At 52.2% G+C, this 13136-nt stretch overlaps 1 protein-coding gene across 1 annotated transcript in view; it reads right to left on the bottom strand.

Annotated features, from left to right (window-relative positions):
- The window catches only part of SHANK2 (SH3 and multiple ankyrin repeat domains 2), a 474374-nt gene that overhangs the window by 22631 nt on the left and 438607 nt on the right, over positions 1 to 13136 (bottom strand). Inside the window, exons 16-19 of the mRNA XM_007466013.1 lie at positions 2834 to 2969; positions 2106 to 2186; positions 1810 to 1818; positions 413 to 433 (exon numbers count right to left, since the gene is read on the bottom strand). Of these exons, the coding sequence (XP_007466075.1) occupies positions 413 to 433; positions 1810 to 1818; positions 2106 to 2186; positions 2834 to 2969 (247 nt within the window). The remainder of the gene's footprint in view (positions 1 to 412; positions 434 to 1809; positions 1819 to 2105; positions 2187 to 2833; positions 2970 to 13136) is intronic.

The raw sequence follows: 13136 nt of genomic DNA, 5'->3' as shown, positions 1-13136 counted from the left end.
GGGGGGTGGGGGCGGGTTTCTGGCGCTGAAGGGAGGCGGCAGCCGCCACCCACGGCAGAGGGCGCTCAGGGGTCCATTTGCCAGGGACCCTGCTGGCCTGCACCCTGGCCAGCAGCCACGGAGGCTGCCTGCCCCACCCCGACCCGGGCAGGCCCAGCTGTGACAGGGTGCGGGGTCCCCACAGTTACGATGACGTGGACACGACTTGGGGAGACGCGGAACACGCTGGGGCACCACAGACGGGAGGGGCGGGGCAGGTGTGACAGACTGAAACGGGATGCGTCCAGGGGCTGGGCCCCCTACAGGACCCCGAACAGGGAGGTCACGGCACGTTCTAGACTCGACGCTGAGGGCCACAGGCGTGCGTGCGGGGGCGGGGCGGGGGCGGGACAGACGCCGGGTCGCCTCTTACCCTTCTTCTTCCGGACGGAGGCTTGCAAACAGAAAGGGGGTGTGAGTCCCGCGGCGGCGGCCGACTGCCCACCGCGCGCACCCCTGGCTCTGGGGCGCGCGCGGGTGGGCAGGGATGCGCTGCCTACGCTCTCCTGGGACCTGCCGGCAGGTGGCCGGCCTTTTCTGACTCGGTCTCTGGCGAAGCTGCTTCCCGCGGGGACACGGGGCTTTCCTCTCCCCCAGCACCCGCCCCCCCAAACTGGCCGCATGAGCCGAGGCAGCTCTTCGGAAGGACCTTCGCAGCGCCCCGAGCTGCGCCCCCTTAAAGGTGACCTGCCCGCGGGTCCTGCCGGGGGGAGCCCGCCACAGGCGCCTTGGAGGAGCCCGCGTGGCACGTGCTGCCTGGCTTTAGGGAAGCACGGGTGGTGATTCACACTGTCATCCCTGTCGGGGGCTGGGCCAGGCCTGGGGTTCAGGGGGCGTTTCCTGGAGAGTCTTGTTTGGACAAAGTGTGGGCAAGGAGGGGCCAGAGGAAGGGGGCTCTGGGCGAACTCGTGGCTCTGGGTGGAGGTGGGCGGCCCCACAGCAGTGCTGCCCTTTCCTAGAAGACCTAGGCCTCCAGCTGAGCTGCAGATCCTAGACCCAGGGCACGGTGACAGGTGAGGGGGCCCTCGCTGGGAGACGGCCCGGGCCTGGGGAGGGCAGAGTGTGGGAGACCCTCCCAAAGGAGCTGCAAGGGAGAAGGGGCTGCTCTGTACTTTTGTGGAGGGAAGGGCCAAAGGAAAGGGTCTCCCCGTGAAGGCTGGGACCAGGTGGCAGCCACAGCAAGTGAGGATGCTCGGACTCCCAGCCCCTGGACCAGCTGGGCCTGACGATTCGTTTGTTTTGTGCCCCCGTAACCTGCCCTGGGCAGAGCTCACAGATGCTGCCCCTCCCTGCCCACCGAGCCCTCTCAGCGGAGTAAGCCGTCAGTCCACTCGCCCACTCCCGTGTGGTCAGAGCAACGTCCTCCTGGAGGTGTCCCTGGGCGCCATGGTGACACCCCAGTGTGACGTTTCACCAGCACCCGGAGTCACCCCTCTTCATGAGCCACATGGCCACTAGACCCAGGGCTCACGTTGCTCTGCACATCCTTCCCCAGGCCCTGTGGTGGGGTCCAATGGCCACAGCCCTCTCTGTCCTTTGCAGTCCTTTCAAGAAGGCACCAGGAACTCCCTCCACTTGGCCTGCAGCCCACCAGGCCCGCCAACCCCTCTGCTATCTATGCCAGACGCCAGGGCATGACAACGAGAACCCAATGGGCTGCAGGGGACCTGCCCAGGGAACACCATATCGTGGGTGCGGCTGAGCCGGGGGGCCCCGTGGGCGGGGGGGGGGGGGGCTGCTTGGGGGCGGGGCCACAGTGGGGCAGCTTACCTTTATCCACTAGTGAGAGGCCCAAAAATTCAAAACAAAACAATGTTAGACGAACCAAAAGGAGGTTAGGCGAAACTACTAACCACCCCCGAAGCCGGCAGGGCCCCAGCGGGCCAGCGTGGGAGCGCCGCGCACTGGGGCGTTTCCTGACCCCTCTCTGGGTGTCGGGGCCAGGAGAGGGGTGAGCGAGCAAGCAGAGGGCCATGCAGAGGCTGGGGCTTCGCCGGGGCCAGCCCGCCGGCGTGCTGGGTGCTGGCGACGGCGCAGGGCTGGGGCGGCCCGGACGTGGCACTCACCGAGCTCCTCCAGCTCCGAGGTCATGGACTTGGAGCGCAGCGTGAGGGCCGTGGTCGGGGCGCGCTTCGGGGGCGGAGGAGCTTGGGGGGGCAGACGGGAGGGAGGGAGGTGAGAGACGGGCCCCAGTGCCGCCGCCCCCTGCCCCTTCCAGAACAGACGGCAGGTGGGGCCCCTGGACCTGCTGGGAAGGCCGAGATGGGGCCTCCCCCAGGGTGGGGAAGCTGGCAGTGGTCGCGGCAGTGCTGAGATACCGGAGGTCCCGACGTGCTCCTCCAGTCTCTTTCCTGCCGGGGAGTGGCTCTGGCCTGCTCCCGGCGCCCCTCCGCAGGCCTTGCTCAGCCCCAGTGTCCCCCAGCTGTGACCTCCCTTGGGAAGGAGGGTGGGCCCGAGGACCTCTCCGTTCCATGGGCCCAGGCTGCGTGCCATCACAGTGACCGATGCAGGTCAGTTTTGGAGCGGGAGCCCCCAGGCCCCTGCCTGCTGAGCACAGCCCTGGCCTGAGGCCACCCGCTACTCCCTGTGGGCAAGCCCGAGTCCCCTCCTAACCTCCCTTTCTGACTTGTTTCCTACTCTGGGGCAGGGGGAACGGCCCCCCCCCCCCTCCCCGCCCCCGCTCAGCGGCAGGAGATGGGGCACACCTCGCAAGTGCCTGAGCACAGGGGGATGGGGGGGAAAGAGCCCTGCCCCCCACCCATCCTTCGGGCAGGGCTGGCGGCTGGGAGGGCACCTTTCTTCCTGGCCGTGTCGTCTGGGTCGAGATTCCTGGTCACTGTGACCACCTTGAGGACGAGGTGATTCCCTCCCTGGCGGATCATGTTCACCACCTGCCGGTGGCCGACCTTCACGACATTCTCGTTGTTAACCTGTGGGGAGAGAGGGCAGGGCGGTGAGCTAACGGGATCCCAGTGCCCGGCTGGAGCGGGGCACACGTGGGCAGGCCCTGCGGGAGCGAAGGTGCCTTCGGGGAAACCGAGCAGAAGCCGTGCGGCCTGGAGGGTGAGGCCGGGCCTCCTGCAGCCCAGAGCTGGTCACCGGCCGGGGCCGCTTTCCGGGAGTGAACGTCCCTGCGGGCTGCCGCGAGGAAGGCGGACCGGGCTCGGAGCGGGGAGAGCCTCCCTTGATGGCCCAGCCCCCATCCCCTCCCAGGTGGGCCCTGGCACCTGCTGTCCGGACCCCAGCTCCTGGTGTGAGGGCCGGGCACGGAGGGCGGCACAGAGAGCGAACCCACAGGAGGTGGGGTCCATGGCGGCTCCAAGCGCTGTCTTCGAGGAAAGAAAACCGCCCTAATGGTTGAGCACTGATAAGCACCTGAAACTCTGCCCAGGCTTGCGATCGCCAGTCCGCGTTTTGCTGCACTTCTTTCTCCTGCTGTGGGTCCCTTAAAAACTGTCAGAGTTCAGTGCAGCCACAAACAGAAGAGTCAGCAAGGTTTGGTGAATCTTCACAAATCCAGCGCCCCATGTAACCAGGCCCCAGCGGACGCACCAGGTGCCCGGCCCTGACGACCACGACCCAGGCGAGCGGGTCTGATCACCTCTGCGGGCCTCTTCCAGGCCAGCTCAGTCTGCTTCACCCCGGCTCTCCCGGGGCCCGGGAACCCCTTCAGGCCTGGACGGGCAAACCAGACAGCTGGCAACCGGGGGAGGGCAGTTCAGGAGGGGGAGATGTGCCTGATTCCGGGCAGCAGCCGCAGTCTCTGCAGTGACTCCTAGCGGCTCTCCTTTTCACTGAGTTTTCTCAAGAGTGTGATTAGGGAGCCAGATGAATTCCGGAAGTAAAGAAGTTCGGTGGAGGGAGAGGGCGGTGGAGAGTTGGGCCAGGAGAGGGGACGGCTGTCCCCGAGCTTGCCAGGGTGGAAGCAACGGGCCCAAGCTCAGCCAGACCGCAGGTACCCGGGACACGCCATCCGAGGCACACGGGTCTCCCTCCCTTTGCGTCTCTCCTCCCACAAGTGCGCTGAGACAGCGGTGCTCATTCATTCATTCCAGCCACCACTCTTGCTCTGAGGGCCCACTCAATCCAGGAGGTACAGGGGGTGGACGGTCCGTCCCCACCCTCCGGGGGCTTACATTCTCATGGGGGAGTCGGACGGCACGGAAGTCAACGATCAAATGTCATCTCAGCTGTGCTGAGTGCCACCAGAGAAAGCAGGGCCGGCAAGAGAGAGGGGCAGGCGCTGTGCACAGGCATTGGGCTGCGGTGATGGGGCACCGGACAGCCGGCGCAGCCAGGGCCGAGCGCTGAGGCGAGCACGAGCCTGGCACGTTCGTGGGACAGCAAGATGGCCAGGGGGCCGGAGCAGTGTGAACCCAGCGGGGAGGAGGGGATAGAAGAAGAGCCTGGGTTCTGAGAGGCCCAAGGCCCAATCAGCGGGGCCTTGAGTGCCAGCTGAGACCTTAGGTTTTGAGCGTGAGAGGGATGCGGCAGATTGACATTTCAGGGGCGTCAGTCACTCGGGATGGGAGGAGGGTGGTGGGGCAGAAGCAGAGAGGGCAGAACCCGGGCTGGGAGCGCGGGCTGCTTGGACCGGAGGAGTGGGGAGACCCGGTCAGGTCTGGAACCACGGGACGCGGCGACGTGGGTTGTGTGGGACGGAGCTGCCCGAGGCCCTGGTGAGATGCCCGCAGCACAGACGGCCCCCGGCCGCCCACCTGTCAGGCCTCGGCGGCCAGCCCGGTGCGAGGAGGGCGGACCAAGAGGAGGACCGCATCCGGCCGCCGACGGGCGGGCCCCTGCGCTATTCGTGACGGGTCAGTGCAGGCATGGGGAGGGGCTCAAAGACCCCCCCCCAAGGACGAGCGCGACACCTGCTCCAGGCGGAAGGAGCAGCTTCTCAAGCCCACAGTGGGTAGCAGCCCCTGCCACGGAGCCCACCCTGACCGTGGGCCCCTCGTGCTCTTCTTTCCCCCCGTTCATCTCCCCTCAGCCACACCCAACTTAAGTCCACACGCTGCTTTGCAAGTAAAGAAGCTCTGGATGAAGTCCGGCCCCCAGAGCAATACGCACACCGAGGCCAGAGCTGCGGCTGCGTGGGCTTCTGTGGGTCAGCTGCTGCTGCACAGGTGGCACTTCAGCAGCGACAGCGTGGAGGTGTCAGGTGGCTGTGCTGTGATGCATATGAATGCCCTCTTCCGAGAAGGCACAGAAACACCAGCAGCACAGTTCAACCTGGAATCAGTAAAAAGCCCGTGACCAGCGAGGCGGGATGGGAACGTGCATCTCCATCCCCCTTCCAGCGCAGAGGGACAGAGAGCAAGAGCAAAGAGCAGAGCTGCACTTTAGTTTCCCAGCCTTTTAACAAACAAACTGGAACTTCAGTTTAACCAGAACGGGACTGTGGAGCCAGCTACCATCCCTTAAAGCAGATGCTCCCAATTGCTCATGTGGTGACAGGAACCTCAGAGACTGAGTAAGTGAAATGCTTGCTGTTTCCTTAATTGCCCACTGAACTTTCATGGTCCCTCAAAAACCAAAACCCAAAACCCAAAACCCAAAACCCAAAAACAAACACACACACACACACACACACACACACACACACACACACACCCACACACACTGGGCCTACAATTCTGGCATGCTGCCACCAGGAGGTGTGTGCCTTAATCAGCCACCACATATAAGCCAAGTCCTGAAGATTACAGCCTTGGAGCAGATCCAGTCACCTGTAAGGGAGAGTGCCATTCTCTCCGTCGCATCATTCTTACATACAGACATGGTGCGATTTATGCAGGGAGTAAAGCATGGCCACATCCTGGCAGAGGGCAAGAATACCACCCTGGCCACCACCTGGGTTCAGGGAACTTCTGCCTCCTTTACACACTTTCGTATCTTCCTAAATAATTCTCTGATTCCACCTAATGTTACTTGAAATATCAAGCTTGTATGTGCACATACATAGTTTAAAGAGGCAGAATTCTACAAGGCTTGTTACAAAGCCAACAGGACCTCACCACCTAGCCCCACTTCTCATTCCCAAAGCCTTCAACCAATTCTTTCTATATCCATCACTGCATCTCTCACCATGCTGCTACTTGATGCTTTAATTTTAGGTATCATCTGCTGACACACCACTACTGAAAATGGTGATCTAGCTCAGCATTCTCAGCTGTGGCACTACTGCAGTTTTGGACCAATCAACTCTTTGTTCGGCTGTGCATTGCAGGATGTTTAGCAGCATCCCTGCGTTCTACCTACCAGGTCCAGCAATCCACTCCCCCGCAAAGTGACAACCAGGAATGTCTCTAGCCATTGCCAGTTGTCCTCTGGGAGGTCGAAGTCACCCTCAGCTGAGGCTGAGAACTACGAATTGAGCTCTTTTCCTTCATCCCCTGTACCACCAGTTTTCCAGGACTTCCCTCCTCAGGCGATAGTTACATAGCAGTTTTAACCAGATCAACATTCAGGGTTTCCGTCATGACTATCTAACATCTGTCTACAGGTAAACCACACGGTATACTATGATTACGTTGCCTTTTCCAGTGCGTTTTGTTTTCCCTGGAGTGAAGTGATTCTCTGGTGTTTTCAGACTGGTTTAATTTTCTGTGTACTTAACAGTAATTGAAGTCCAAACACTTCCTTAACTATGTAAATCTGTTTTCAAAATCTTCAGGTACACTGGATGTCTTGTTAAGTTCGTCTTCTTGGACAAATCACTCACGAAGGCTTCTCTAACAGTGTGGGTTCAGTGTTCTCTTGGCCCGTGTCCCCCCCCATTACTGTCAACTCTCACAGGATTCCTTCTGATTCTGTCTTGTGTTGGATCTTCTGAACCCTAGACCAGAGGTATGTATTTCTTTGATTCAAAAGCTCATTTTTGGTAGAGGACCTTCTCCAGTAGTCTTCCAATAAAAGGAGTTTGGGAGGTGATTTTTTTCCGACATTGTCTATTTGAAAACGGCTTTACCTGCACACTTAAAGAGCAGTTTGCCTGGGTATAAAATGTGAGGTTGGAGGGTAGGTAAAAGGTAAAGTAAGCTCCTAAGACTAACTCTTCTGCAGGTAACAACTGTAAAGTCTGGACAGAATATATAGTCCCTCATCCTCCAACCCAAACCAACAAAAACCGTTCCCTGAAAGCTCTGGAACATGCACATAGGTGGGCAGATTTTGGGTGGGAGTGGAAAATCGGAAGCTTTGGGCCATGGACACAGAGTGGTGTGTTTGAGCCACCTGATGCTCTGGTGGAAACCGCAGCCTTTCTGGTTTGAGGAATCAGAGGACAGGGCCCTTTGTGTCCACAGCTGCCAAAGTGAGGGGGCAGTTCCAGAGAGGAGAGAGCCAGAGAGGAGGAGTTCCGTGTTCTGTGTGTAAACTCAACACAAACAAGTCTGTGGTTGACATCTGAACTACGTGTGCACAGGGCCAACTCAAAATAGCTTGCAGATAAGGCTAAAACCCCCGAACTGATAGATATTTGAGCAGCTGCCACAGTAGGCTAGACAGTTTGCAGCTTGAGTCTAACCAAGGTAGTTGTCAACTAAAACAAAAACATGGGCACTCAAGCAAGAAGTGTAAGAGAATCTAGAGTTGCCACAGCATAACATTCACAATATTCGGGATACAATACAAACTTACCTGATGAATCCACAGGTGACCAAGGTGTTGGAATTATTAGACGAGGACTCTAAAGCAGCTGTTGTAACAATACTCAACTGGGTAAAAGAAAATATACTCTTAATGCATGAAAAATAGGAAATCTCAGGAAAGGGAAAAAAAAAAAACCAAACATGAGAAATGTTTGTTACAGCTAAAAAAACACAGTATCTGAAATTTTAAAAAGCACTGGATGGGTTTAATAGCAGAATGGATATGACAGCGCCAACAGTGAACTTGAGTACAGAAACAGGACTTACCCAATATGAAGAGAGAAAAGATTTTCAGAAGTGAACACGGTGTTAAGGACTTGTGGGACAATGTCAGAAGGTCTAACATAATGATAATTAGAGGCCCAGAAGGGGAGAATAACCAGAGTCCCAGAAGAGAGAGAGAAAATGGGTCAGAAAACATGATGGCTGAAAAGTTCCCCAGTTAGGTGAGGGGACATTAATGTACAGATTCAAGAAGCTCAGTGATTCCCAAGTATGATAAATGCCAAGAACATCATGCCTAGGCTCATTATAGTCAATCTGCTGAAAGCCAGAGAAATCTTAAAGCAGCCAGAGAAGGACATATTACTTACACAGGAACCGTGATTTGAACTATTGTGGACCTCACATCAGAAACCACGGCGACAAGGAGAGCCTGGAACAGCATTTTAAAATGAGAAGTAAAATAATCGTCAACCTAGAATTCTATAACCACGAAAAATATAAAGAAGGAAGGCAAAACAAAGACCTTTGTGAATAAATGATGACCAAGGGAATTCGCTGCCAGCAGACCTGTACTGTCAAACAATGCTAAAGGAGGTTCTGTAAGCCGGAGGAAAATGGTGAAGAATCTTTAGAAGGCATGAAGGATGTGAGAAATGATAAATGCCTGGGCAAGATATAAAAGATTATTCTCATTCTCTTTAAAAAATAGATACGACTGTCTTAGGCAGAAATGCTCTTGTTTTGTGGGGTTTATAATGTGAGTAGATGCAATACCTTAGACGGATGTAGCATAAAGGAAGGCAGGAGTGAGGCAGATACACCTGTACGGCTGCCAAGTTTTTATGCTTCGCGTGAAGTGTGCAGTGTGAATTCCAAGTGGACGGAAGAGTTAAGGGTGTGTACTGTACTCCTAGAGCCACCACGAAAGAGAATGCAAAGAACTACAGCTAAAAGCAGATAAAATGGAGTTCTAAAAATAGTCAGATAATCCAAAATAAACCAGAAAAGGGAGAACAGAGGATATCTGAAGAGAAACAAACCAAACTGGTGCTGAACAGCGTCATTAATTAAATTAATGGGATGAAGCTCCAGTTAAAAAGCAGAAGCGAAAAAAACAGATTTAAAAAAAAAAAAAGACCTAGGGCTTCCCTGGTGGCACAGTGGTTGGGAGTCTGCCTGCCAATGCAGGGGACATGGGTTCGAGCCCTGGTCCGGGAAGACCCCACATGCCGCAGAGCAACTAAGCCCATGCACCACAACTACTGAGCCTGTGCTCTAGAGCCTGCAAGCCACAACTACTGAGCCCGTGTGCCACAGCTACTGAAGCCTGCGTGCCTAGAGCCCGTGCTCTGCAACAAGAGAAGCCACCGCAATGAGAAGCCCACATGGAGCAACGAAGACCCAATGCAGCCAAAAATAAATAAATAAATTAAAAAAAATAAAAAATAAAAAATAAAAAAAAGACCTAAATATGCTGTTTGTGCACTTGACACAGAGAGATTGAGATTGAAAGTAAATCAATGGAAAAAGGATTTCCCATAGATGGAGTGGCTGTATTAATATCTGACAATGATAGACTTTATCCACTTTGCAAAAAGTTAAACATGGAGTTATGATCCGGAAACTCCACTCCCAAGTATACTCCCAAGAGAACTGAAAACATGTGCTTACACAAAATACCTTTACACAGAAGTTCATAAGGGCATTATTCACAGTAGCCAAAACGGGGGCTGGAGGAATGAGCCCCTTGATGGGCATGAGATTCCTTTCTGGAGTGACAGAGTGTTCCAGAATTAGACTAGTGATGGTTGCACAACCTTGGATATATTAAAATCCACTGGACTGTGTAATTCAAGAGATTGAAATTTTATGGTATGTAATTTATGTATCAACGAAGCTGGGAAAAAATAGACAAGGAAAAGAGCATTACCAGAAATAAAATGGGATATTTCATAATATGATACAAGAGGCCATTCATAAGGAGAACGTAATGGTCATAAACATTTATGCAGCTAATGACAGAGCCTCAATATTAATGAAGCCAGATTTGACAGAATTAAAGAAATAGGCAACTCTGCAAACATAGTAGGAAATTTTAATGCCCCTGTCTCAAATTGATGAAACAGCTAGACGGAGGAGGAACATATTTCCCTTGGTCCAGGTTTTCTGAAATTTGCTGATATGCCTTGGTGTGTCTCTGTTTTCATCTCTTATACTGGGTACTCATGAATCCCTTTCCATCAGGAAACTTGCATTCCTCCATTCTAGAAAGTTTCCTTCAGTTATTTCCTGAACATTTCTTTTCTTTCATTCTCTCTCATTCCCTCTCTCTCTCTCTCTCTCTCTCTCTCTCTCTCTCTCTCTCTCTCTCAAAAAATTTTGGCCTCACTGCGCAGCATGCGGCGTCTTAGTTCCTCGACCAGGGATCAAACCAGCGCCCCCTGCAGTGGAAGCACGGAGTTTTAACCACTGGACAGCCAAAGAAGTCCCTCATTTTCTCTTTGAGGTACACTTATTTAGCACATGGTGGACTTTTCTGGACCGGCCCTCTAATTATCTTTCCCCTCCAACTTTCCACATCTCTTTCTGGGAGATTCTTTTCAATTTATCTTTCACTGTCTATTTATCTGTCTATCAAAATGTTCATATCTGCTATATTTTTAATTTCAAGAGCTCCTATTTTGTTCTCTGTTAGTTTGAAAAAGAGCATTTTGTCCTTATTGCAAGGATGCAATATCTTCTTTCATAATCTTAACTCCCCCTGCTTAGTCTGTTTCCTTTTTTCCCTCCACAGTGTGTTTGTTTCGGGTTTTCTCTTTCATATTAATTCTTTGATCCGTGTCATATTTAAGGAAGACCCCTAAAGAGCCGATTTCTATCCCAGCCAGTTATTTTGTGAATACTGACAAACTGATCCTAAACTTTATATGGAAAAAGGCAAAAGACCCAAAATAGCTAATGCAGTATTGAAGACGCATAAAGTCAGGTGCCTGACACTGCCTGACCTCCAGACTTACTACAGAACGTCACCGATCAAGTATCGGTGAAAGAATAGACAAACGGATCAGCGGAATAGAACAGAGAGCCCAGAAATAGACCCACAGCGGAACAGAACAGAGAGCCCAGAAATAGACCCAATAAATCCAGCAACTGATCTTTTGACAAAGGAGCAAAGGCAATTCAGTGGACAAAAGATAATCTTTTCAACAATGGTGCTGGAACAATGGGACAGCCACATGCCAAAAAAAAAAAAAAAAAAAAAAAAAAAAAAAAAAACAAATACATCCTGAAACCCACATTGAACTGACTGATGAGGATCTGTCTCTGCCAAAGCAAACCTGTGAAGTCTGGAAGACGAACCTGATTACTCAAAAGCACAGATACTAATATAAGGAATCAAGGATCACAAAAAGCCAAACCAAAAAAAAAAAAAAAAAAAAAAAAGAAAAAAAGAAACTAGACACAGACCTTACACCTTTCACAAAAATTAACCCCAAATGGGTCACAGACCTAAAGGGTAAAACACAAGGTTATAAGACTTCTGGAAGATAATGTAAAAGAAAATCTAGGTGACCTTGAGTTTAGCAATGACTTCTTAGATAAAACCCCAGAAGCACTAAACAGTCCATTAAAATGAAAAACTACTCAGCAAAATACACTGTCAAGAGAATGAGAAGACAATCCACAGATGGGGAGAGAATTTTTGCAAAACACGTATCAGATAAAGGACCAGCGTCCAAAATACACAAAGAACTCTTAAAACAATGAGAAAACAAACAACCCAAATAAAAATTGGGCAAAAGATCTGGGTATCTCACCAGAAAAGATATACAGATGATCAATATCCTATGTCATTAGGGAAATGCAAATTAAAACAACAGTGAGATACCACTATGCACCTACTAGACTAGCCAAAATCCAGAACACTGACAACACCAAACGCTGGCAAGGACGTGGAGCAACAGGAACTCTCATTCGTTGCTGGTGGAAGCGCTAAAACGGTACAGCCACTTGGTAGACAGTTTGGCAGTTTCTTACAAAACTAGACATACCGTTACCGTGTGACTCAGCCATCAGGCTCCTTGGTGATCGTTCACCCCAGTAAGCGAAAACCTGTGTCTACACAAAACCCTGCACGTGGATGTTTATAGCACAACCAAGATGTCTTTCAGTAGGTGAGTGGATAAACTGTGATACATCCAGACAACGGGACTGTTATTCAGCGATAAAAAGAAATGGACTGTCAAGCCACTGAAGGACATGGGGGAACCTTAAATGCACCCTGCCAAGTGAAAGAAGCCAATCTGAAAAGGACACACATCGAATGATGCCAACTACATGATTGGAAAAAGCAAAACTGGGGAGACCATAGAAAGATCAGCGGTTCCCAGGGGTTGGGGGGAGGGAGGGAGGAACAGGTGGAGCACAGGAGAGGTTTAGAGCCATGAAATTATTCTGTATGATACTGAAACGGGGGGTAGGTGACATTATACATTTGTCCAAATCCACAGAATGTACAATGCAAAGAGGGAACCCTAATGTAAACTGTGGACTTCACTTAATAATAATGTATCAATATTGTATAATATTATATCAGCATTGGTTCGTCAATTGTAATGAGTGTACCACACAAGAGCAAGATGTTAAAAATACGGAAATGGGTAGGTGGGGAGGGGAAAGGGAGTATGTGGGAAGTCTTGTACTTTTCACGCTATTTTTTTCCCTGTAAATTAAAACTATCAGAAAATAAAGTCTATTAATTAAAAAGGAAGCTCATTTCTACAGTCTTTTATTATGGAAAATTGTCCCACAAATAACCAAGAGCAGAGAGACCATTATTCTGGACCACCGCGGCCCTGTCAGCCAGCGCCAGCACCCACTGGCTGGAGCAGTTCCAGTGCCTCTCTATGCGCCCCACTGCCCCGCTCCCCGCATGGCGCAAGTCCCAGCCTCCTCTCGCCCTGCCTGAAAGCAATCCAGGCCGCTTTGTGTTAAAAGACAAAGTCTCACACTAAAAGCACAGCCGCAATACCACGATCACACCTACAAGGTAACTCTCAATCCTCATATCACCAAGTACTCCACCGGGCTGGAGTTTCCCTGACTGTCTCGTAACTGTCCCCAAGTATACAGCTGGTTCGCTGGAATCAGGAGCTGAACACAAGCCACACGTTGTGTCTGTTGACATGGGTCTTTTTTACTCTATGGTTCCCCATT

This window comes from Lipotes vexillifer, unplaced genomic scaffold (assembly GCF_000442215.2).
Source record: "Lipotes vexillifer unplaced genomic scaffold, Lipotes_vexillifer_v1.1 scaffold1094, whole genome shotgun sequence".
Lineage (NCBI taxonomy): Eukaryota > Metazoa > Chordata > Mammalia > Artiodactyla > Lipotidae > Lipotes > Lipotes vexillifer.
Note: the sequence above shows the minus strand (reverse complement) of the source record. Positions and strands in the feature narration are given on the sequence as shown.